Below are 27,082 nucleotides of genomic sequence, written 5' to 3'. Positions count from 1 at the left end.
ATCTATAGTAGATCACTATTTAGTGAGGTGTAGTCTGCATGTGCGTAGTCTGTAAGTATTCTTCTATATGCCCTTTGTTTGTAAGTTTTAAAGTAAATTTCAAGGGTAACTGGACTGTGTGTACTACAAAATGGGGTTAATACATCTATGTTCTCTATTCTTTCTACAGCGTTTGTAATAATACGATCTATACAAGTACCCCTTGTTGTGGTATAATTAGTTGGTTGGGTTATAACATTTGTAAGGGAATATGTTTTGAGCATATGCTTAAATACATGGTTGCCATCAGCTAACATATCAATGTTAAAATCACCAATCAAAATTATGGGTAAGCCAGTGTCTATAGCATGACATTCTTTCAATAAATAATGATAAGATTTCAGATAATATTAAATGACATATAAAAAATTTGAAACTATGTGCCTAGGTTTTCGCATTTATATTTCTAAAAGTTATTATGATTAACAGCATGGGGTTGCATCTGCAATTAATTATATCGGGTAAATATCGGGTAAATATTACCGTGGATACATGAACATGTTAATAATTATGATACCTAGGTTCTATAGTCCGTTTCCCATAAGATACCCACGTAACGCGCACCCCTGTCATCATAATGGTACATTACCTTACAAATCTAGAAATACTAATTACGAACGACGCAAATTATAAATCAACAATTAACCGAAACCCGATAAGTCCTACAAATCACGATTTACATAACTGTACAAATGGTCATTTACAATGTTCGAAGACTCAATGACAAAGTAAAGAATTAAAACATGTCTCCATCTGCAATTAACGAATAACGCATTTAGAAATCTAAAATACAAAATTACATGGATAGAATATTAAGCCCTTTAGTTCTCAATACTTTTCGAGAGATATGCAGACGCCCTTTATATCGCCCCACTTGTGTTTAAACGGGAAGTATTACTTTCAATTGATTTTTAAGCATTTTATTTAATTGGATTCAGGAAAAAACAGAACGTCCGGTTTGGCCAAAGAGGGAAGTAGCATTGATGTATTCTTATACTTCATCTGCACGCTTGTGTTCATCGCGTTAATAAACAAGAACATACAAACGTCTGTATCACTAAATAAAACTTTAATATAAACTGCTTATTCTAATCAAACTTTCCGCAGAAAGAAATTTTTTTATCGATTTTTGACAACTTCAAAGAACCAAATTAATGATCCCAAATAAAAAAAGGCCTATGGGATACTTCTATTTCTCTTCCAGTCTTTAGTTTTTATGTTCCGATTATCTATATGCAAGTGATTTGTACAACACACGTAGCCTAATAAAGTTTCTTTTTAAAAGTTTTATTTTACTCAAGGCCTCACATGAGATTAAAAGTAAAAACATAAAACAATTTTTAAACATATAGAACTAGTTTACACTGTAAGAATGTAAGAACAAACACATATACATGAGTAAAATTACAGGTGTAGGAAGACAATATATTTTGTATTTATTGTTTAAAAACTGACACAATATATAATTTTACAGTATTTACTTTAATCCGATAAGAACATACCGGTATTTATCATCGACTTTTCATGACATAAAAAAAACTAATGATATTACTATTTTTGCATAAATCAACGGGCAAAAATTTAAAAATCTTTCTTGTTTGAAGTAATCACAATTAAACAAGTCATACATGTAAACTCTACAGATCGTCCATCCGAATTTTTTCAGACCGTGACCTACAGACCTACGAATGATAAGCTTTTTTATTAATTAACGAGGCCGAGTACAGGACGAGTACGCACGCTTTCGCGCAGCGTTTCATTTGTATTGTGACGTCATCTTTTTGCTTGGTTGACACAATGGCGTGATAGTTTCAACTGCAGATATTCATCGAAATTTGTTGAAAATAACTCGTTTGGTGCGTAAAATTAAAGTTATATTTTGGAATAAAGATAAATGTCTCGAAGTATAAGCTATATTTGCAAACTGGGCTCGGGTCGTAAACGTGAAGAGGATTCAGCAAGCCTAGCCCTCTGTCACGTTTTCTTAACACGCAGGGCCTAAATATAGCTTTATTCATATATTTCAAGACAGTAACCATATATTTTATATTAATGACCCTTAATATGTGATGTTATATATTTATTTATTACCTAAATATGTCTGAATATTTTAATAATACCATAAAGATCACCTTTTCCGCCTTTGTCAAATAAAACATAGCCATTTATTAACTGAAAAATCTTGGAAATTGGGCATACAAAAATCAACTTTGATAAGACCCCTGGAACAAACAAGAAGGTAAACGGTTTTTTTTTTATTTCACCATTTGATGCCTTTTAGCAAGAACTTTAATATGCAGAACAGAAAAAGAAATCCCTAGGGCAGAAGTTTAAAAAAATGTAAAAAATGTGCAAAATTGATACATTTCAAGCAAAATCCCATAGGGTCCTATGTTAAAGATTAACAAACTTTGAGATGACCCCCTAAACAAACGGTGTGGTAAATGTTTTATTTTTAAATCTTAAAATAATAAATTTATCAGTAGAAATTCATGTAAAAAATTTCATCCAAAAATCTAGGGCAGAACAAATTAGACCCGCCTCGTTAAGTGCTACATATATTAAGTACCTCTCTTTCCTGGTATTACCATTTGTTAATTTTTTGTTAATGTCAGATTGTAAGGATACCAGTATGATTCAGTCGGTAATCCCCATCTTCTCAAGTCAAGGGTCTCTGATCCGCATCGCTTCTCACAAGGGTCAGAAACCTTTGACTAAGGAAGATGGCAATCCCCGGCTGACTCAAGTGTGTTTCGATATCAGAGTCATCGTCCTTCGTTTCATGTACTACGTACTTTTTTTGTTTGTTTGTTTGGAGGGGAGGTACTTAATGTTTTATTTATTTTCTAATTAATTCACTTCTTTTAAGAATTTAATTTTATATATGTATCATAAGTACAACTAGAGCAAAGCTCGTTGCAAAGCAACGAGTGGGTCTTCCGTTAATGTCGGAAGAAAAGCCGGAAGTTCCTGGAAGAAGCAGAGCTCTTTAACCAACAACAAGAGTAACTTAAATAAAAAGATGAAAAAATCGAATTATTCCTGGTACGACTTAACAAAATCCGAATGATTTTAAGTACGAATTAACAAAAACCTTTCTAATTTCAAGAACGACTTGACCAAAAAAAATCCGAATGTGTTCAAGCACGACTTAACAATTATTTTTGGTACGAATTAATTTTACTTTGAACATTACGCTATTTTTTAAGCCGAGGACGTGGAAACAAAATTTCCGGAAAAATCAATTTTTAAACCCCGATATCTCTGTAATGCATCGTCCGATTTTCAAACGGATTTCAGATTTGAATTCACCATGGCCAGTTCTATAAGACTGTAGTATTGTCTTATTTTGTTCAAAAAAATGAAAATTTCCAGAAATTGGAACTGCTTCCGGTTTTGAGCAAAATTAATGAACAAAATTTTAAACCCCCCAGTACATTATAGAATTGATACATCTATCATCAGTAAAAATTTCAAAGCGTTATCTTTAAAGTTTACGGAGATTTCTTCCGGACAAAATCACTTTTTTTAAATTTAAAAATGGCCGCCAAATTTGAACGGAAGTGACGTAAATGCTGAAACTTTAAAATCTTTGAGGCACGGTAACTTTACAAAAGCTCTGAAAATTTCATTGAAATCAGATGAAAACTTTTTGAGATATAAAGCCGAGAAGGAGTCAGAAAAAAAATAAAAAATAAAATAATAATAAAAAGAAACCGAAGAAAAACAAAAGGGTCTTCCGTTGGAAACGGAAGACCCTAATTATGAAAGTAAAATTTCGAGCCTGGGATTAGACTGGCAATGACTGTCTGATATAAGGGATATACAGACAGGTGATCAGTAATGGTGGCCGCGTTCATTAAATGAATGTCTCGGGGAACCCAAAACAGATCACCGAGTGCAGAACGACTACAGTGTTTCGTTCAATAGAGACAGAGGACCAGTCTAGCCTGGGATTGGGAATTTCCACAATCGTAACTCAATCGTAACTACTCGGCCATTTCCGCTGGCGAAAAATAACGTGTTGTTCGCCAGCGGAAATGGCCGAGTAGTTTAGATTGGGATTTCCATAATATCTACTTTCGGTTTCGGTCAATGTCATCCATATTTTAAAAGTTGTTCAGGACTCTGGTCTTATATTAAGGTATGCCTTTTTTCTAAAAGTTTCATTAATGGTAAAACTGTTGAAGGCCGAATATTTTTACCTGGTAAATCTCAGATGAGGACGGGGATTAATTTCTAGAGGTGTGAAAGTGAGTGTGAAAGCCTCCGGGGTGTAACCTATTCCAGTTTGTTTTATGCGTTTCAACCTAGCATCAGTATAAGGCAAATCATGATATTCGCTCTAAATGACAAGGTCTGGAAATTTTGAAACAATATCGACTTGAGGCCGTTCTTTTTTCCTTTGACCTTCCACTAAATTACAAACTAACCTCAAATGGAGTTGAAATGTTCGTTGAAATCTTAATGCGGAGCAATCGTAACTACTCGGCCATTTCCGTCACCGCAAATAACTTTTAATAATAATCTTTTTATCGGTTACGGAAAAGGGCGAACGTGATCCGAATGAATGCGGAGGTTAGCATGTAGAGATTAGCAGCGTTGACGACAGCAGGGAGACTGCAAGCCCCGAGTGCTTTCACATATCTAAATTGACCACCCAGTAAAAATGTTCGGCCTTAAAAGTTAAAACCCTGTGACTGTCACACTAGTGTACTGTCACGATTTTGAGCTACGTGTACTATCGATCGAATCGTATATAGATAGTCGTAGGATACCGTCCTTTATTGCAGAAAATGGCCAAATTCGGCGCTTGTTTTGAGGATATGTTCTTCTTGTCAATGTATCGTAATTAAGAATTGTTTAAATTGAAACCACACACAGCTGAATATTGCAAGAAGGGAATGATACCGTAAAATGTTGATTTTTTCAGCATAGTTCTGAACTATATGCAGCATATGCAGGTATATGTATTCCAAACAAGCTTGCTATCAACCGCTCTATAGTTCTACCAAATGAATGCTTAAATGTTTGACTGTAGTCAAGGCAAGCACTGAACATAGTGGTTACTGCGTTAGGAAATGAACAGTATTGAATAAGTAAAAGTCGTACTTTTCCAATAAAGTACTAGTATTTATTTAAGCGCTTCGAATATCTGATTTAGGTACATTTACTAGGATTTTTTTTTTTAGAATTTCTGTTTCGAACAACGATCTCTTTAAAAAAAAGAATTTAAACTGGAAGTAGAATGTCTACCTTCAATCTTTCATGCATCGAATCTCAATATAATATTCATATTTCAATAAAGGAGGTTTAAGAATATATTTAATTATTATATAAAACACTTCATAATTAAGCATTGCACTCACGAAACAATTACTAAAATGACTGTTTTTGAGTCTCGTTAACAATGTAAATTATTCTTATTTTTACAACATACAATTTACATCAACACTATACTGTGAATTCCTTATTTTACGCGATTAATTATTCAGCGATTCTGCTGTTTTATATCAAATCGCGAGAATATAAATTTTGATCGCCATTTTTGGTTATAAATTTCTACCGTTCAAAACTGTCTTAAAAATGAAAGCGAAATTTTAAAATATGCTAGGGTTGCTTCACGCGATTTTACGCAGAAATTAATTCCTCGCGTTCAATTGGGAATCTTTAGTATTTCTTACGGAAATTGATTGCAATTCATACTTGCATGACCAGACAGAAACCAACACGATTTAATGCACGACCTGCCTTTCGGCCACAGACACCTGGTATATATAATATATTTTTCTTATTATGAAAATATGCATCCTATCTAATAATACGCCGTTGTGTATTATTAGTTAGATGGTATGCATTTTTTTTTTAATGTGAAAAATGTCATATATAATAAAGTGAGGTGCCTGTGCTTTCGGCGGAAGAATATATATTTAGATGTAACTATAAACAATGAATTTATTCTTTGGTACTTCATTCGGGCTATAAAGGAAGCCAGCATAACAGAAAAAAATGCACAATGCATGCTATAACTATGAAAATACCAGTACGAAGCACATCAGAAAGCTGTTTATTGTTTAAATATTTCGAGCGACAATATAGACTTTTTAGAAAGTGTATGTTCTTTACACACATATATACGTATATATTCATTAGGAATTGGATTAATATAATTGCTATACTTGCAGGTTATCTTACGGAAGAGAAGAAATGATTCGCCATAGAAATCTGGTTGCTCTTTCACGGAGTGTTTTGTGTTTGCTGTTTTACGGAGAGGTATTATAATTCAATTACTTTAGGCAAAGTTTATCCAATATTTATTTTAAGTCTACACATTTTTATCCTTGTTTTTTTTTCGAATTTATTTATATTATTACGCTAAGTATCTCTTCAAAAACTTACTATATTGTTTGCTGCTTTTGAATACAAATGTAACATGGTCTAAGGGGAATAACTCTAAGTGAATATTATATTTCCTGGTATACATACATGTATCATTTGGTAATAATTTGCTAGAGGTTAGGCTTAAGGTTTATTCACAGTTAAAAATACACTTAAGAATAACAAAACAATTGTAAAACCAAAATTAAATAAACATATTATCTATCCTCATTTACACACACAAGCTAGTCCTCCTCTCAAAAATCTTTGGTACACTAAAAACCAATTGCTAGCGTACAGCAATGTGACTATCTAGTATTTATTTTTAAATAACAAAATGCTTTTTTGGGGGTGAATCATGCGGGATATCAAGTAGGCGACATTGCAGAAAAGTTAGTTAATACATGTAGTTTTGGTTTCTGCAGTTGGTCGCTACCCTCATAACACGCATGAGTCATCAGAGAAAACAGTTTGTTGTTTATAAATATTAACACCTTTCTTTCTACGAATTTATAAATTAATTTTAAAAAGTAAGTGAATCAACTAGATAACTCTTTTATATATAAAATGTACATCATGTCTCAAACAAGAGAAGCAGCCAAATCGTCTCCTTTGGGAATTTGAATCTGACACCGTCATGATTATTTCGTGCAGTCCATGATTTTTCTTAGATCGCTGTAGATTTTGACCTGTCGATAAATGGGGCGTGTAGATTTCAGTCTGGCTGTTTCTCTATGGATTAACTAGAAGTTTCCCTAAGAAATAGAGGGAGCTGTAAATCCACATATATTATGCAATCATACATAAACAAACCTAATGAAATATTTAAATAATGTTACACAAATACGAAATTGTGTGTTAATTGGTTAACAGTTTTTGTGTAGTGGGAATTTTGGGGGAGAGAGGACCAAGCTTCTTTATATAAATGCAAACTATTGGTCTTCTTGTGAACACAAATACATATATATATATATAATCTAAATAGATGTGAATGAGTACTGTTGATCCCTCTAGTAGTTAATGGTAATTTATTCAAATGATTGATAGAGAGTAAAAAGATGCAGCTAGAGAGGAGTTTTTAAAAAAAAAAAAAAGGAGTGTATCAAACAATTATATATATATATATATATATATATATATATATATATATATATATATATATATATATATATATATATATATATATATATATATATATATATAGCTGCAGAACTCTCACTGTAGCTCCTCGGTGGGTCGACTGATCGTAGAACATATATGAATCACAATTACACCTCACCCATGCACAATTCCTCTACACTACAGTTTAACATTTTTTGTAGTCTCAATAAAATGATTTATTTTTGATACTGAATTCGTTACTTTGAACGTTTTTGCCATTCTTACTTAGGTTTCAGCGTTCACCGGATGCCAAAAATCAATTCTAACAGTGAAGCATGTGGCCAGTTGTCCTACAGACGCAAAGTCGTGGGGAGAGGCAGCGAAAAAATTGAATTGTGACTCAGTAACACAAAACTGTGCATTGTCGTTGGGATTAAACACCCAAAAGCACCGATTCCAATATCATTGTCTCGTGAATTCACATAGAAATGCAACCGTGGAAGTGTGCGCACTGAATCGCTTGATTCTTGGTAAAGTATACCTTCATTGAAATGTTTTTGAATATGTATGCATACATTTTGTACAAAACTAGTTCTCTCAGTACTGACTAAATGTTTTATTTAAAAAAAAAATATGCATTTGTTTTTAAACTATGTTAGATTTCATATGTTGGTTTCTTTACCTACCAGGATTCTGTGCAGAATTTGATATAACCGCGGCAGTGGTACAAGAAAACTATAATGCAGACTGCAAAACACACAACCCAACATGCCCGAAATTTTACGACTCAGCGGAAGCTTACAAATGCAAGGCGACTTCTTATTGCTATAGTTACAAACACAATAAATATTGCATGTAATAGCTGATGTGAATACCTTAAGACACATTTTTGCTGCAGTATTTTGATACATATTATGCACACAATAATACCACTTAAATTATGCGAGCTTTAAAATTCTATCATTTTATAGTTTTTCCTTTAAAAAAAAAACGTAAATATAAATTCATTATTAAATTATACGTTTGAAATTTGTATTTTTTGTTGTGTAGACCAATCCTGTTATGAATTAGTACGTGTACAAGGAAAACCCCGAACTCAATGGTTTGCTAGAGATCCTGCTCCTCCTGAAAGTTCCCCGCTTCGGTCTTCTTCGAATAGGTAAAACTTCAACATAAAACTGCTGCTGTGTTCTTAATTAGTGCTGCGTGTTTTGATAAATGTGACCTTGTGTCATGTAAATTTATAATTTACCGGCAGTTTTATAATAGGGCATGTTGTAAATTTTGTATTAATGCAACCCAGTAAATTCAAAATTGGCATGTTGTAAATTTAGAATTTACTGCCACCCGGCAAATTAAAAATTTACATAAGACATTTATGTTCGTGCTTTTAAGATTTGAAATTATGCGAAATTAACGATGGTAATTTTATAACATATGATAGCAAAACGTCCACATTTTACTATGCTGATATTTACAAAATAATGTAGTTTGAACACAAGGGAGGGGGATTTTTCTTGAAAACCGATTGATAAAAGTAAAATCTTTTAGGGATGAATGATCATCGAAGACTGGATTTCATATCTTAAAGTTATATGAAAGTAGACGGGTGTTGTTTTCTTTTCCAGTTTGATTGGGAGTTCACTGATGCTGACACTTTCAACAATCATCCTCTTCCTATTTTAAAAGACCTACAAACAATATTGCTAACTTGTCTTGATGTAAATTGATATAATGTCACTTGAAATAACTACTATTATTGAATTGATGTTAGATGATATATTAAAAATCTATGATAATGAAAAAAGTTATATGAACTTTAAAATGTTATGTAATAGTGCAATATAATAATTATAATATTAGCTTATATACCGCTGTTATACAATGTCATGTATTTCATTAAGTGCATGGAATACTTGTAAACTAATATTATACAGTAACTTTAATTCATATAAATTGTACAATGTTAAGCTTTGCATTTCCCTGTGTGTCGTGTTTACATTTCCGTGTGTAGTGTTCACATTTACCTTTATGTAATGTTTACATTTACCTTTATGTAATGTTTACATTTACCTGTATAAATGTATTGTTTATATGAACCTGTATGTAAGTTTGTCCCCTCTTGACTCCTCGCTATTTTAAATCAAGCAGGTAAATAATTCATTTTTCAAAGTTATTTGAGAATTCGAAGACAATAGTACTGTTAACAAGTTGAACGAAATTTCACTAAGTAAACATCAATTCCGTTTTATAGATTGATGAGATGGGGCAAACAAAACAATTTGAAAATGACATTTTTATTGATATATACAGGAGTTGGCATATAAGCATCATATTGTAGCTTTGAATGAGTGGTTTGTTTCGGGACTGAACACTTTTTGTGTGTTATGCACATTGAAAACACGAACGGGCATCAAATATTCCGGATGATAAGTGTTCCTTGAAGTATCGTCAAAGGCATTTTAAAATTACATGAGTCTTTCAATATCCTACGTAATGCAGTATTCGACGAAAACATCTTTAATTTGTAAACAGATTGTATTACTTGAGTTTTATTCAAGGAGAGTGTACTTGGAACATACAGCACAATGAAGTTATTCAGTATCGAGCCATATATTAAAAGGAGGATGGGTGGCCAACAAATTAACCATCAGATCTACAGAAAAATTTAAGACCTTAATTACTTGTTGAGCTACAAATTATTATTTAGAAAAATACAAGTTTTCACCTTTTAATTTCGAGTACATGTATATTCTTTTATTTGAATATATAGCTCTTCTTCTTAAGGAGATCAATACAGTCTATAAAAAATGGCCACGATCATCAAGCCTTCTTAAGTGTTTAAGTTCGTGATCAGTGATTTTCAAAGATATTGATGTTAAAATGGGGGAAAATCTCATTGACTTCAAACATGTCTTGAAATTGCAAGCAAATCAAGTTTATTCAATTAAAAAAAATCACTTTTAGAATTTTAAATATTGTTGATAAGAGCTAGAAGACACTGATCACATATGATGACTACAATAATGGCACACAAAAAATCAACAAGTTGTAGAATATCGTGGAAATCAGTTCTAGAATACATCCATAAAAAGGTCGAATGATATTTCTACTAAAAAAGTACATGCTTACTAAATGTCATTAAAATTGTTTTCTTTCATTATACGCAAGTTCTTATATTAAACATCACTTATTTTTAAACAGTGATCTATGCAAAATAAGAAATTTTGTATGAGAACTATATTACAGTTATTTAGATTATACTAATTAGAATTTGCTCTATATTGTACATTTTTTCCCTCAATTTTTAGCTGGGGTGTTTGTTATTTTGATGTTATTTTGTAAGATATGTTGTTTAAATCAAATAAAAGCATTAAACTAAACAACTTGTTATCTTTGAACAAAAAGTCACAGTCACACATGTTCAAAGCTAATCGACTTAATAAGTATATTTTCACTAATCACTGCAAGACACAAAAATTTAAAAGTTCCTGTAATCAAATTTACATGTACATGTAATATATAATTTTTTTTTAATATTGTGAAGAATTTCATTTCCACATACAATTATATATATAAAAGCATGTCTAATACAATTCACAGATCTGCTTATTGTTATATTGGTACTGTTTCGATTTTAATCATAATAATGAAACAAAATCAATTTCAACAATTCTGAGACAAAGTGGGCAAGAAGGAAGGGGGGAGAGAAGGTGGAATTAAGCATGTATCATTCCAAAAATATTTTACATAATAGGCATAAGAATATTTACTGCCGAGTCGTCGACTTCAAACAAGGTACAGTGTATACATACACATGTATATTTCGTGCTAATAAGTTAATAAATAAGCCGATGGTCAGGATCTACATGTATCCATGAGAAAAGGCATTTCATTCCATTGATTTTTAAATGAATTATTATAGTTGCTTTGTTTCGTTGCAGTGTATTTAAGTGTAGTTATATACCCGGTTGGTTTTGAGATCAATCAGAGGTTCATGAATTGATAGGTTTTCTTGTGGACATTTTTTCCTGTACATGCAAGACTTGATAATAAAAAAAGTACACATAGTAATTTATAAAAAAAAAACTGAATTCAAAAGGAGTTCCAAATATAAACGATGTCCGTTCTGGGGCTGCTTACATGTCCACATCTTTTAAGTCGTTTTATATCAATATGTGACGGATGAGGTTTTTTATACACCATTAGATCACAGGCAACTGACGTTATAAATTTTTCTCATAATAAAAATAAATACCTTTCTGTATATTTAATGTATTATTAGGTATAGGGTATTTTTTTTATTACTGAGAAAAAGAACTGGGTACGGTAAGAGGCAAAATCGGCCCTGTAACCGAAATTAATAAAATTTAATACGGGATACCTTGACAATATGCTGGTTGTGAAACAGTTTGTTTTTTATGAATATCTTTAATCGCTTTCATTTTATAGTCCCTCAAACATAGCGTCGTTTATAGTTTTCCGATGACGTTATGACGTACTTTCAGAATTTAAAATATTGACGTCATAAACGAATTCAAGGAAAACAATAATTATCATTATCGGCTTCTTTATTTATTTCATTTTCTTTCTGTTAAATTTCATCTTCAATATCATTTTCATAAATCTAAGTATTGTTTATATATATATAGTGAAACGATAAGTGCTACAAACTTTTTTAAACTATTAATAATGAAATCTATGGGCTGTTTTTTCTTATCTCATGTTTTTCTTTTCGATGTCTTTTATTGGAATATGCGTTTTAAAAGTGAAGAGGTTCGTCGTTAATTATTGGAATAGGCTTTTTTAAAAGTGAAGAGGGTTTCACATTTTTTAACATTCAACTTCACCGGACCCTCCCACCCTAAAGAAAAAGAAAATTTACAAAATTAAAGCGAACTTTAATATATTATTTATGATAGAAAATATGCACAATTAAGCGAATTAAAATTGAATCAGTTGATCTTTTCTTTAGGGTAAAATATTTATTAAAAGCATTAAACATTTTGGAAAATCAATTAAGAAATGCACAAATTGATAACATACATTCATGTATAACAGACCCAAAGCGTTCTACGGAACGTTTCACTGTGTCACAGAGCATGTCCCAAATGATGAAGTAATGATTTAAAAGATTAAAATAATTAATGATAATAATTAGATGCATAATAAAAATTGTTATTCCTCTGGGTCATCACTGTCCGATTCGTCAATTGTTGGAATCCTTGAAGCATCCTCGATGGTGTCTGCCCAGTTTGGAATGCCCTTGAACGGGCTGGCTTCATGTCGCATATAAGAAAGATACCATATCACACTTGTAATGTGAGCACACATGCCCACCACTCTACTTCCGTTTTTACATGTGCAATACCACCCTTCAACAATACTGCAGCTGTACTTGATCCAAAGCTTGTAGCTTTTGGCAGAGATGTGGCGACTCTGTATTTTTGCAGAAAGGATCATTGGAACGTCACTGTTTACAAGAATGTCATAACTTCCATCATGACTACAATGTTCTTGGGTGTAAGAGCGGGCCAATTTAACCTGGTATACACCAAGAGTCAGCTCCCGGATTTCATCCTCACTCAGTTGAGGGAATAACGGACATGCCTCTGATGCGTCTAATGGCGTCCATTTATATGATCTCCGATCTAGTCCTGTAATATTCAGAAATTGTATGATTCAGCTATTTTTGTTGGACAAAATTGAAATTGCAGATTAAATATCACATAGTATGATGTCTGAAAATACTTACCTTGGTCAATTATGAGCGTTTGAAGTTCATTTGATGACCTTGCCAAAACTTTCATTTTTGCGGCTATCTCAATATCTTTTTCAAAAGTTCCGCTGCTAAGAGGTGGCCTGAATTTGTTGCATAATGCACAAATGATTTGGGCATAATCTCCAATACTTGGGATGTGCGTGTTTGGGAGGGTTTTATCAAGCAGTCGCCAGGTCTTCAGTCTGCTATTCGCCGATTCGACTACCCATCTGATCTGTCAACAATTTATTGATGATGATAATAAAACGAGTCAAATTATTTTTTTTATTCATATTAAGTAAAAAAAAATGATTACCGTTAAGTTTTAATTACCTTTGTTACAAGCCTCGAGCAATTGGCATCTTTGGTCTGCAGCTGCGTGGCCCCTTTAGGTAGGAACGTGGGCATCTCCATAGTTATACCAAGGTCGTTTAGTATTTCACCCGAGTCCCTGAAACCCCTGTCCACAACGAAGATATCACCTTCTCTGACCCACTCTTTCATTTGTTCAGCATTTGACCTGATCATGTGATTAAGAATATTTGCGTCGCTGTTCTTCGAATCGGCTAGATACGGACCTAGCACCGAAACAATGTACCCAGTAGTTGTGACGACAAGCATAAGCTTTACCAAAGGCCTGTGTTTGTGTAGGCTGTAGGATCGTCTCGAAAATGAAAAGTTCCCACTTTTCTGCACATAAATATATGTTCCGTCGAGAACAAGTATGGCGGGGTTCTCTGTCATGGTCCTGGTAAACAGTTCCTTGGCCAGCGGTCGAGTGTGACTCTCTATCACCTCCTCTCTTTCAATGTGGGGGAATCCTAAAAATTCTGGAACAAATCTTGACTTCAATGCTTTTGTAGCCGATTTAAGTGCTCTTCTTACCTATCAAAGTTAGAAAATGCAGTTTAATTAATCAAAGTTCAAATAAACAGTCTATCAAAAATAAAATAAAAATTCTCTTATTAACACATTGATATGAATAATACTTTAAGTCAATACCTGGTGTTTTTTCATTGCGAAAAGCGTTGCGAGAAGGTTGTTGCTCAATCCACATCGAAGTTTAATCAACAGAATGGCTACACATGTCCTTACACTTCTTGTTGTTGTTTCTCGAAGATTGCAGCAATCGACGTAAGTCATCAAAATATCAAACTCTGTCTTTGAGATGCCTGTGAGGGTGAGGTAGTCTTCATCTGATAAAGCATGTGTGTGGTCAAAATCAAGTCTATAATTTGTTCTTTCAATCACAAAAGACCTGCCATTTTCCAACAAAAGTTTGATGTTTGTCTTGCTCAAGTTGACTTCATTGCTGACTGGTTTTATTTTATCTAATGCATCGTCCGTAAACTGTTCGCCGTCTAAATGCACAGGGCAGCACCTAACTCCCGCTGGAACAAAAATGCCCTTACGTATATATACGTCGAAACGTGGAGTAGGTGGAACAACGATGATTTTCGGCCCAGGCCTTTTACACACAAAGCAATATGCATGGCTTTTGCTGGTCGTTGGTAAATCAAGGGTAACAGATGAAGGACTTGAGGAGGACTGCTGTATGCTTCTGGCTTTTTTGATTGGAGGTTCGTAATCATCTTGAGTCTTATACACTGCAATGCATTCCAAATTTTTCAACTTGTTTTCTTCTCTGTAGCATTTTAATCTACATTTAGAACAAAGGAAATCGCCATTTTGTGCCGATACACAAAAGCGTCTCTCTAAAAGTTTTAAATGTTCTGCTTTAATAGCAACTCTTTCAGAAGGAATCGTGCGACGCTTGCAAAGACAGCATGGATATGACTTTGGACCATCTCCAGGCATTTTTGCATCTAAAATTGATTAAGTTGTATACTATATAGTGTATTTTATAAACATGGTATATGGGCATTGTTCAGGTCAACAGTGTGGCCCATGGGCCTCCGATGCGATATATAAAGGAGTCATCTAAAAATTACTTATAACATCACTGGCCTACATGTATGTTTATTTTAATGTATTAGTATTGGTGTTAAAATAATGCACATTTATAAATGAATAACAAAACTTTGCAGTTTCAAGAACTAACGCAAGATAACAAACTGCCACATATACGGACTGACGGGCCTTTCATTGGGGAAGAGGAGGCCAGTTTAAAAGATCGTAGTGATACACGCTGAGTTGAAACATAGACGTCCGTTTTTATGTATAAATGTAAAACTTACATGTATGATTTTTGGTACATTCATATATTTGAGAAATGTTTTATTAATTTGATTTTAATTTCAGTGGGAATGCAGTTCCAATGTATACTAACTATATGAGAATTAAGAAATCATTCCGAATTAAACGCGAGGAATTAAAATCCGCGTAAAATCGAGAGAATTTAGCCACATCTCGCGGATTTTGAAAAATCACTTTTCTTTTTCGGACAGATGTAAATTACATGAAACTGATAAAAATTCGGCATTCAGAATTTAAATATTCTCACGATTTGATTGAAAACGATTGAAATGCGGAAATAAGTACTCGCGAAAACGAAGGAATCTACAGTACTGTGGTTTCATCAATATTCATTGAATACCAATTTTCGTGGATTTCGTTATTAAATTGATCCACGAAATTAAGTCTTCATTGAAGTGCAATTTCTATTAACATTTTGTATTGGTAGGGTCATTGGCCACGAATTCAAGTATCCTTGAAACTGTGATTTTCACTTTATCTACGAAAATTGATACCTTTGAATATTAATGAAACCACAGTGTCTGATAAATAAGTTCTAAAAATCCGGAATTGAAACAGTAATAAATCTGAACTTGATACGATTTTCCGCTTTTTAAAGTAAATACTTATAGAGCTGATATATGTTTAAGTTTAAAAGAAGTGTACAAGTTTTACAACAAATTTCCTGTCCAATAATGTAATAAGAATTAAAAAATACAGAGCACATGAAGATTTGAATATGACTGGACCAACGTACAGCGTTGTTTTTAAATGCGTAGATGTAGAGGTAGGTTTGAAATCATAACATGGAACGATTTTTTTTTAATTCAAGACAAAGAGTGTACTTAAAAAGATATACTGTGAAATTTACATTTCAAAATATGAAATCAATCGATCTCTACACACTGCATTCATATAAATTATTTTCAGTTTCGGGTTTGTGTATTGTAGATTGGCAAATAATCACTATGGTTTTAATTTCACTATGTTCGCGATTTATCATTTTTCCGTAAATTCTAAGTTTTTTAACGTGTTAATGCTTATACTTTGATCAACTGGTTTTCTTGGAGCGTGAAATTAAAACCATTGCGATTGGTACTTTTTGAGAAATCGTGAAATTTTAACACCGTGGAATTAAAACGACCTACAGAGTTTGTATGTAGGTTTTTTGAGATCATAATGCGAGATAGTCCTTGGTGTGCTTGAATGCTGAATCTTATGTTAATAAGTGCTGTTTGTGTGTAATATATTTTTTCTGTACTATAATTGTTGTTTAACGTAAAACAACTACATATCAGTATGAAAAAAATGGAAATAAAGAAAATACAATATGGTTTAGAGAGCAAAATCTCTCTCTCTCTCTCTCTCTCTCTCTCTCTCTCTCTCTCTCTCTCTCTCTCTCTCTCTCTCATAAAATATACAAGTATACTACATGTACCTACACAATCCTATTTTATCAATTGATTATACACTGATAGTGAAAATGTCTTACCTGAAACAAGTGAACAATGTCACATTTTCAATTTGCGTAGATAAATCTTGCTTCTTTTTCTAGCTTCTTTCTCGATCAGCTGCCCGATATTTTATGACGTCATTTGTTTACACATATTACGTCATTTCTACGGTGTACGACGTTACAAAGAGAACGTTATAATTATAATTATAATTAGGCCTACTACTATACGTAGCAAACACATTTTAAAAGTAGAGGAAAATTTGGGACTCATGAAAATCGCTTTTCTTTATACATTCGTTATACAATTAATGTATTTATTCTTATAGAAATATATTATATCAGAATTTATACACAACTTGACAAGAAATGCCAAGTTATAAAATCGGCATATACTAGTATTAGATGTTTTTTAAAAAAATTAGATAATGTGTTTTACATGTACTTTATTATTATGTTTTTCAATTTAATTATTTAATGACATTATAATTATATATTTTTAAAAAATGCGTTTATTTTTTTGTAATATTGCGAAGTAAAAGCGTTAGAATCAACATACACTTGCATTTCGTGCTTATCTTTTGAATTAAAAACATTGAAAACGAAAGTGGCCGCAGTCTTGTACATAATTTTTTCTGTGTTATTTAAAATCAACATACTTAAATCGTAATTCTCTGAATTTTTTGTACATGTACTCGAATGCGGCCTTGTAGAAATATTAGAATAAACATGACAAAAACGCCTAGATTTCGCGAAAACCCGTAACCGAGGTCCGGTTTTGGATTCTACAATTACCAAACGCTCGTGAATTTTGCCAAACGACTGTCATTTCCATACACGCGGTATCCTACTCGAATTATTTCAGCGGATAGATTACAGATTGCAAGTGTTTGATTTTTCACATTTCAATAGGGCCGATTTGTTATATTTACCGTACCCAGTTCTTTATAACGTCAGGTGCCTGTGCATTAGATAATAAATTTATTATGTTCTAGTTTGCTAACTTATATCCACATGAATCATTAAATATTTGTAAAGACTTTTCATTAATTTCACACCCAAATAAGTATAAACAAAGAAACATTCATGTTTAGTTTTTAATTATTTTTTTTTTCAAGTTGTTTCCTATGTGCACACAGCGACACATAATTACAATGTACATGTACTACATTTATTAACATTACATAGTAACGTTACATGTACAAAACAAAATTTAGGTCATTATCTACATGTATATGGTATTGACAATTCTTTTATTATTAAATACAAGTCATAAATGTAATCTTTTAAAATGATGCGCAAGTGATGCAATTTAAAGGAAATTATCCATATGAATATCAACAAAATCTATACATACAACAACTTTGTTGCAAAATTATGTATCATTTTTCTGTCGAATTTTCGAATTTGCATCAGGAAACGTAAGAATTAAAATCATGACAATGTAATTGTATACAGGATTAAAAGGAAATTTTTGCCTACATTTGAAATCCTTCCATCTTCATTGCTCCAGTTTGAGGGATGTCGTACACCTTAAGCTGGAACAACCCCGTTATCACACCTATTATTTCACAATACATGTACTTGGTATTTAAAAGGACATACATTCAAGTTATATTAGTACTTAATGCATGTATCAGTATGAAGCCACTCATTTGGAGAATTTGCTTGGTGTTGTCTTGATCTTTGTGATTTAAATTAATGGTTCAATCATGTTGATGCCTTGATGTCAGTTATTTCATATACCGTATAATATAATAGTATGTGTATCCACCACTTTGCAAGAACATGAATTATTCTTTTGGAGAACTTGCTTGGCATTCAGTCTTGACTTTTGAGATTTGAACGTTTCAATCATGTTGGTACCCCATTGTCAGTAATCCCAGCTTTTAATGTCCATCATTCTCATTGTAAGGAGTGCTTTGAAAATTGTTTTACGATCTTCACTTTTCAAGAAGTTGAACTGTTCTGTGTAAAATAGAATAGGTTGTTCATCCATTGCTGGATCCAACACTGCTTGTGGATTTCTCCTTTTGATTTTTTCGTAGCTTGCTGGCTTTATTTTCAGAAAGGTAAAGGACACCTTCAAAATAAAATATACTAGAATGAGATCCTGATGTCAATTTGTCAGATATATACAATGCATAAATAAATGCACAATTGCAACACATGAATTAAATTTGACATCATGGGGATGATGACAATCTCAAAGTGCCCAACTTTTAGCAATACTTCTCGCTTTGAAAAGTACAGAAAATACTACATTAAAAATTTTTCATTTTCCCTCTCTTTACCCCCCCCCCCCCCCTGCCATTTTATTCTAGATAGACAGACAGACATGAAAATAGGTTCAAGCCAACTTCAAGGTCACTGCACATGCACACCCTCTACCCATAGCACTCAATGGTTTTTAGTTTAAACCAGACTGGGCCAATAGGAGAGAAAATATGCTCTCTTTTTTTTCCTTTACAAAACTGACCTTTGATCTAGAATATTGGTTCGAGGTCAAGACAACCTTACCCACAATCATGTTTATGTTATGGGTGAAGTTTGAGCCCAGTTTTAAGTTGGCCATACAGGGAAAGGAAATACATGTACATTCAAGGCCAATGAAATTTTAGAGACTGGTTAGGCCGGGATATGCACATGTAATTTTTTCCGTATATTGAAGAAAGTGCTATACCTGCATATAACATTACAAAGTTAAATTGTTCTTAAGCGTAGATTAGCTTTTTCATACAATGTGAAGATATCGATTGGTACATATCGTAATACACATTGTCAAGCAAAAATTGACATATCATGATGCATATTTTTAGCATTATATACATCAACATGTATCTGTCCACTTTCAGATTGATACCTACACAAATTAATACATGAATTTGGCTTAGTGATCTACTTAATATGGTTTAAAAAAATTTCTGTATATTGTACATGTTATCAGTTTATTGAATTGAGTTCTCTTAGTTTTTCAACAATTTGTGTTACTAAATACATCTTCACGTACATTTGTCGTTTGAAAGATGACTCCAAGCAGACCTCTTTTTAAAACAGAACTTTCATAATATGCTAGCAGTTCTCCAACATGCTGGGCATACGCGTCTGATGACAGGCCACCAGTTGATCTTGCACTGGTACTCTCCTCCTCATTATCAGTTGCTGAGGTTGGTAATTCTGTGCGTAGCTTTTTATTTACTGGTGAATATTCTGTTTCATCAGATGGACTTCTTTTCACCTGTTAAGGAAAAAAATGTTTAATATCTCATGACAAATTGAGAGAAAAAAATTCACTTTTACTAATTTTGACCATTCTTTAAAGCAGACACACAAAACCTGACATTCTAGTCAATCAATATGTTGCTTACGACAGATAAAAAGTCACTTAATATTCAATATATTTTAAGAACCATTCGACATACTTTGGCAGATTCATACAATAATGTACATGCACCTTGTCTAAATGATGTAATTTAACAAAAGTTTGACAAATGATGGAAGCTAACAAATTGAAAATCTGACAACTGTTTGTGGGAAACAGGATCTCATTATTGTTTAATTTTGATTGATCACAAAATTACACCACAAACAGTTACACATGTATATATAACAGCTTAGATGTACATAAAGAAAACAAAAATCATTTAACAAAGAAAACATTTACATTTTAAAGTAATGAACTGAACACTGCAGATAAATAATGCAACTGAATGCAGTTTAAAAAGTTTAAAGAAAGGATTTCATAAAACATTCATTCTCATTGACTCACACTCGTTATATCATATTTTAGCTTTGTTGTCAAAAAAAATTCTGAAAAAAAATATTTTATGATATCTCCCCTCATATCATTCCTATCATTCAAATATATAAACCAGTATATTCAAATTTCTTGATTTTTGGGGGGGTTTTTGGTGGTAAAAGAAAACAAAATCATAAAGCATGCACATAGGTTTTGGTCTTTTTACTGCTCATTTAATATTTGCAAAAAAAAAAAAAAAATTAACCCAGATAGATGGTATTCAATAAAGAATTGCCTGTTTACATGTATCTTTTTTCTGTAAGATTTTGTTAGGATGAAAACTATACCATGCCACCTATTTTTTTTTTAATTTTCAAAACTGTATACAACAATGAACACTAATTTTCAAAAAGATCTGGATTCAAAAGAGAGTTATCCCCCATTAAACAGGAAAATTCATCAAAAATATGCACGAACCAAATTTTTAACTGCAGAAGTAGAACTGCAGAGTAAGATAATAGGAACTAATGGATGACGACATGTAAATTGCATGCAGGTTTATGTACATGTAAATTTACAAATATTGTTGAAAAGTTTGACACTGTTTGATACGTCAGCAGTCTTACCTCTGAACAGACACTGAGGATTTTGCTGGGATCATCACATTTTGTACAAAGAATGTCAGCTTTTGAGGAGATAACTTCCTGTCCAAATATTGTAGCATTTCCTGTTGGTAAACATGGTTGTGTCCTGTAAAAGAAATATTAACTCTACATGTACATGTACATAGATTTACTGCAAGTAACATTAATTTATGCGGGGTACTAACATTTTAAAAATTTTAATGTACACATGTAGTATAAAACTTTTTAAGAATTAACTACAGGTGCACAATTAACTTACATGTATTTACTGGAACTTTGTTTTTCTTTTAAAGACAATATAATAAATATTACATGCACATTGTTAAATCAGGTCGTCATACAGTAAATATTTGTTTTAGTTTTACCAATTCTGAGACATTATACCAAATGGTGATTGTTGTAGAACATTGATTATAAGTGCCTTGGAGAGAAAAAAAAAATAATGGGAATATTCCATCTCTTGGGGACTCATACAATAAATGTTCCCCTCAACTTCACTCAACATTATATATAATGAAATGTGATTCCCTTTGATACACAAGTACATGTATATTTACATTTTTCACTGTTTTTGCCTGTGATAACACTACGTATTGATTTAGTACTATACAGTCCAATAACTTCAAATGATATATAATTGGGGCGTCGGCAGAGTTTGCTTGTTTATATTCAAACATTTAATCATACAGTGGCTGAAAATTATATACATGTAAATATAAGGAATAAGGAATCATTCTTTGAAAATTATGAGGTGATAATTTCGGTCGGGGCGTGATCAAATCTATCATAAAACCCTTCAGGCTTTATAGGATTTGATCATGCCCCGACCAAAATTATCACCTCAAAATACTCAAAGAATGATTCCTCATTCCTTAAATACTCTAGACTATACTTTTCTTAATAACAACAAAACGTCCAACAAAACAAATTCCCATCCAACATCAAATTTGTTAAACAGTTTTATGTAAAAACTACATAGTATTTACCATACAACCTCAGTGTAACTGAAATAACCTTAAAGCAGTGCAATTTTAATGTGATGAGTGAATGGCTGCTTCATGAAATAATATAGTCAAACTTTGATATCTCGAACTAGATGGGACTCAGGGTTGTCTCTAAGACCCGGGAGGCAGGGAATTCCCCCGCCTATAATGCCTTAATTACCCGGCTATTATTGCATTTCAACACAATGCAGCTATAAGAAAGACCCCCAGACCCCCCCTTCTACTTTTCATTCCTTCTTTCTACTTCAATTTTTAGAGACAACCCTGTGGGACTGTTTAAAAACTTCGAGATATCAGAGTATTCGAGATATCAATGGTAAAATACTTAGATAATAAGTGGCTCGGACTTAAAAATCACTTCGACATATCTATTGTATTCGAGATATCGGTGTTCGAGATATCGAAGTTCAACTGTACAATGTACATGTATGATAATCTGTAGTGAAATGTAAAACAGTTGTTGACGAGACATGAAAGCAACATGATTTGTAGGACCTGAAAAGAAAATTGTAGCCCTCATCCTTTGGCATTTGGCAATATTCCTGTCTTCAGGTCCAATAAATCACATGTTGCCCTAATGTCCAGGCAATAACATTAGTACTTTATGATACTCAAAGATGATAGAATATTTGCCGATAATCAAATAACATTCACCTCATAATGAAAAACAACTGTATAAAACTTACTTGATTTTCAACTCAAATAATTTAAGAAACTTTTCAAATAGAACTGGATAGTTGACTTCATAAGGAAGATGGCTGTCTCTTGTTTTGGAGTTGTGCAATTGCTGAATGGTGTCGAATAAAAAGTATCCAAATTCTTCACAGTTCTCATTAAACCTAGAAGAAAAATACATTCAAAGAAAACATTGAAAGTCAATGGATCATACATAGGCTTACAAAAGCAGCAAAAATTAGAATATTATTCTACCTGATGCAGGTTTAATGAACCTGTCATTGATAAAATACATACACTTGAACAGTCCCTGAAATGTTCTACTTTCCCACTTAAATGGTCAGTGAATGGTGGGTGAACGGTGAGCGTACTCTTTGCACAGAGTGAGCGCACGCTGAACAAATTTGGCGAGTGTTTATGAACGGTGAATGGTGAGTGAACGCTGAGCGCAAACAGAGTGCAAATGCAAATGCGATATATGATATTTTTCTCCATGCATGTGAACGCAAAATAAAAGATTTATTAGGAGTGCTTCTGGAGTTACCCTTACATAGTGTTTCAACAGTAATCAGGCAAAAATAACAAAAAAACCTACATGTATGTATTATTATTAGCTTATTAATAAATATAATAAATCTGACTGAACAATAAGTAAACGTTGAGCGATTGGTGAACACTTTGTGAATGCACAGCAAGCCCTTTCTGAATGGTGAGCGCGAGTGGAGCGGAGATAGCAAGTGAGCTCACAGTGAATAACTGTTCTACCCATTATGAGCGCAGTAAAATAGGAAACTCAAAATAGAACGTTTCAGGGTCTGTATATAGAGAGCTGTTGGAGGATTTTTAAAAGTGACATACATGTACCACAGATTTGTGTATAAATACATGAGCTACATCACCTTCAAGATACAGAGATTTTGGTTAAAGTATCAAATCGCAATAGCCTACCAGTGTAACCTACTCTAAACAAAGTACCGGTACCCCTTCGCTTTCAGTCAGGAGTATGAATGAAATCCATTATATTACCTGGTAAAAAAAAACGAACTGATTATTGTGATTTTTACTAACTATACTATACTATACTAACTAAGTATACACATTTTTTAATTTTGTAAATATGACTTGTATTCATCATATTTCCATTCCAGAGTTATAACTCTTCCAACCCATTTGCTTCATAGTACACTATCGTGCCATGGTCCCAAGTGAAGTTAAGAGAAACATCTTGACCCAGTGACAGTTGAAACCAAAATAAATTAGTGCGCCCCGTAAAACAAATGAGATAATTAAGTGCGCCCAAACTTTGCAGTTAATACTTTATACCAATTTATTTCAAAAAGATGATTTCTAGTCATAAAACTGAATTTTAGTAATAACTGAAATCCATCATTCTTAGAATAATGATGAAAAACAGTCATAACTACATGTACAGTCATGAATTTGGAGTTTATTTTAATTAAGATATAGAGTGACCCTGAAAAATGAATAGACTGTATTTCATCATTCTTTATTAAATTGGTAAGTCTGTGAGTTAGAAGAAATGACTATAATCAGGGTTTTTTCAATATGATGGATTTCAGTCTCACCCCTCTCACTGGCTTTACATGATGTACAGTGTAACGCCTGTTAAAACCATAAAACAACTGAGTTATCAAATGCATTCAACATGTATCTGGAAAAAAAAAGAAGAAATGGACATACAACTTGAGCTCTTTGACTTTTATTTGAGGAAACCATTCCTGCACCCACTGCCTGTAAGGTCTGGCATTATAATAAGGAATCTCCTCCACTGTACTGAAATCAACACACGGTAAACTGCAAATCCTGGCGAGTTCATCAATTCTTGATAATTCGGCGTCAGTTAAACTGCATAACGACCATTCAGTTCGAACCAATTCTGCCGGGGTTGTTAACACCTGTCTTATGCCAATCGTATCTATCAAACATGTTGACCATGAACTCGTGTTACTTGGCAAATTATTTTCCACATGATCACAAAGACGATTTCTTGTTTCGTTTTCGGTCATTTTTATACTAAATTTAAAACCCAGATTTCGACATCCGGATTTCTAAAGGGAGAAGGTGGGGGGGGGGGGGGGGGGGTGGTAGGTGGGGTGGTGATTTCACGCTTAAAGGTAATTGTTTTCACTATATAGCACTATAGAGGGGGAAACATTCTTAAAAATCAGTTTGTATTCCTCATGACAAAATATTCGGAGGAAATGTTATTTGTTACCTATAATATCTCATCAGCTAACACCATAAAAAGGGCAAGCGATACTGCATTTTCTCAAAATATCTAGCTCCAAACAGGTCTACCCTCAAAACCACGTGTTTTCCATTTGTATGTAAACAGACTGCATACTCCCCAGGAAGCTGCTGCATGTGCCCTGAAAGAAGTAGTCCCTGTGAAAAAAGATCATCGCCTAACAAAATACATGAAATATTCTTATCAGTGGTTCAAAAAGTTTTAAAACTGAGTAAAGGAAAATGTAAAAATGCAGTCAAGGAAACAAATAATTCTGAAGTATATATGGAACTACAATTGAGTTCATTTTGATTGGCCGATTACCGGTGTGATAACTTAAAATGACTGTTACTCTTTTTTAAAAGTTATTCATGTCTCTGGTTTAAGGTAGTATAGAAATATACTACCTTCTCAGGGCTGTCAATTTCAACTGTTTCTCTCCCCAAACAGGCATTTTTTAAAATTAATATACACAACTGTCATGTTTTACCTTTTATTGTTGGATATCAGGAAAATGGAGGGAATTTCACTGAATTTTCTTGCCACCTTCCACTTCAGAGAGGAAATATCTGAATAAAGTGGAATAATACATCATCACAAAATGGTTAACCTCTGATCAAAACCAGGAACGTATATATAGTACATACTTCCACTCGAAATTTAATGTACGACATTTTGTTTAATTTTTATTTCGACATCCACGCGCAACTTACATGTACATGTAAATACTACATGTGCATAGCCGAGTGGATGAAGTGTTGAGCTTGTGATCTGGACAACCGGAGTTCGAATCCCGCAAGGGTTTTTGTTGTTATTTACTGATCAGAATATAATTTTCAGATGTTCATTTCTTATCCCCATGCATACTGCATATTTTTCGCTTTTTTGATATATCAGATACAGTGTATATATTTGTTACATTAAAAGTTTAAAATCGAAGATTTCTAAACTTATCTAGGTTGTAGATTGTTATATATATAAGTTTAGAAATCTTCGATTTTAAACTTTTAAAATAACATAGTTATCATTATACATGTATCTTTCATAATCAAATAAGTTACTGTTAATTTGAATGTCTTTTTCCAGGTGTGTTATTCCACCTTTAGAAAAGAATTATTATAAATGCATTATAGATCTACTTCTTTGGAAATTCTCATTTTTAAATTTTGAAGTGATCTAAAAATTCAAATATATCTTCAGATTTGATTGACAGATGAGATTTACATCTCTACCGGAAATCCGTATTGCTATAGACGCACAGTAAAATAAATGGTGGACAGCTTGTCTTAATTAAGCTGGTGTAGTATATAACTTCAATTTTAATCCTAATTTCCTTATTTTCCTTATTTTTACATCAATTTTTTACATGCTCCCAAAGAGGGGGAGGGGACTCCATGATAACTCAATTTTTTATATGTAAATGTTAAAAAATTAGTTGAGCCCCCCCCCCCCCGATGCTACGTGCCTGTACTTGTGTACCGATAGAGAGTCAGTCATATGCAGATTCACACTGATAGTATCAAGTTCAGCCCTGATATATCATATTAGTTTAGAAATCTTTGCCACTGATCTCAGTTTCGATTGGACAAAAAATAACTTTCCTACAGATGTGTTTTGGATCTAGAATATAGATCTGTGAATTCCTCTTCTTCAGTTCATATGTCTGTTTGGAAGTTCAAATTATGACTTCTACCATATATATACTCAGTATACATGTATATCGGACAGCTTCTGCTGAGTCTGCATAAACAATGGGACATTCCTACATTATTTTTTTTTAAAGAATTAATTGAATGTTCAACAATTGAATCCCCCTGTTAATCACTAGTCTCCACCTGTCTCAC

General features: G+C 32.9%; 2 protein-coding genes and 1 long non-coding RNA gene across 4 annotated transcripts in view; 1 reads left to right on the top strand and 2 right to left on the bottom strand.

Moving 5' to 3' along the window:
- LOC105334868 (uncharacterized) overlaps nucleotides 1–9,372 on the top strand; it is an 82,190-nt gene extending 72,818 nt beyond the window's left edge. The window contains exons 1-6 of one of the 2 annotated variants that reach the window (XR_010708977.1): nucleotides 4,074–4,183; nucleotides 6,225–6,312; nucleotides 7,808–8,048; nucleotides 8,208–8,324; nucleotides 8,569–8,677; nucleotides 9,147–9,314. This is a non-coding gene — a long non-coding RNA (uncharacterized lncRNA). Of the gene's footprint in view, nucleotides 1–4,073; nucleotides 4,184–6,224; nucleotides 6,313–7,807; nucleotides 8,049–8,207; nucleotides 8,325–8,568; nucleotides 8,678–9,146 lie in introns of those variants that run through there. The other variant, XR_010708979.1, reaches the window with a different exon arrangement.
- A 2,467-nt stretch (nucleotides 9,373–11,839) lies between these two features.
- Nucleotides 11,840–15,728, bottom strand: LOC136269443 (uncharacterized). The gene is made up of 4 exons (XM_011422654.4): nucleotides 14,282–15,728; nucleotides 13,613–14,164; nucleotides 13,274–13,514; nucleotides 11,840–13,175 (listed from the first exon to the last, which is right to left on the bottom strand). The coding sequence occupies exons 1-4, from the start codon at nucleotides 15,095–15,097 to the stop codon at nucleotides 12,697–12,699; spliced, it is 2,088 nt and encodes a 695-aa protein (XP_011420956.4). The 5' UTR covers nucleotides 15,098–15,728; the 3' UTR covers nucleotides 11,840–12,696.
- Nucleotides 15,729–18,088: 2,360 nt separating this feature from the next.
- LOC105334869 (uncharacterized) lies at nucleotides 18,089–25,020 on the bottom strand. The gene is made up of 5 exons (XM_011438474.4): nucleotides 24,692–25,020; nucleotides 23,002–23,154; nucleotides 21,294–21,417; nucleotides 19,939–20,166; nucleotides 18,089–19,011 (listed from the first exon to the last, which is right to left on the bottom strand). The coding sequence occupies exons 1-5, from the start codon at nucleotides 25,015–25,017 to the stop codon at nucleotides 18,802–18,804; spliced, it is 1,041 nt and encodes a 346-aa protein (XP_011436776.3). The 5' UTR covers nucleotides 25,018–25,020; the 3' UTR covers nucleotides 18,089–18,801.
- Nucleotides 25,021–27,082: the final 2,062 nt, after the last annotated feature.

This window comes from Magallana gigas, chromosome 9 (genome assembly GCF_963853765.1).
Source record: "Magallana gigas chromosome 9, xbMagGiga1.1, whole genome shotgun sequence".
NCBI classification, from domain to species: domain Eukaryota; kingdom Metazoa; phylum Mollusca; class Bivalvia; order Ostreida; family Ostreidae; genus Magallana; species Magallana gigas.
Note: the sequence above shows the minus strand (reverse complement) of the source record. Positions and strands in the feature narration are given on the sequence as shown.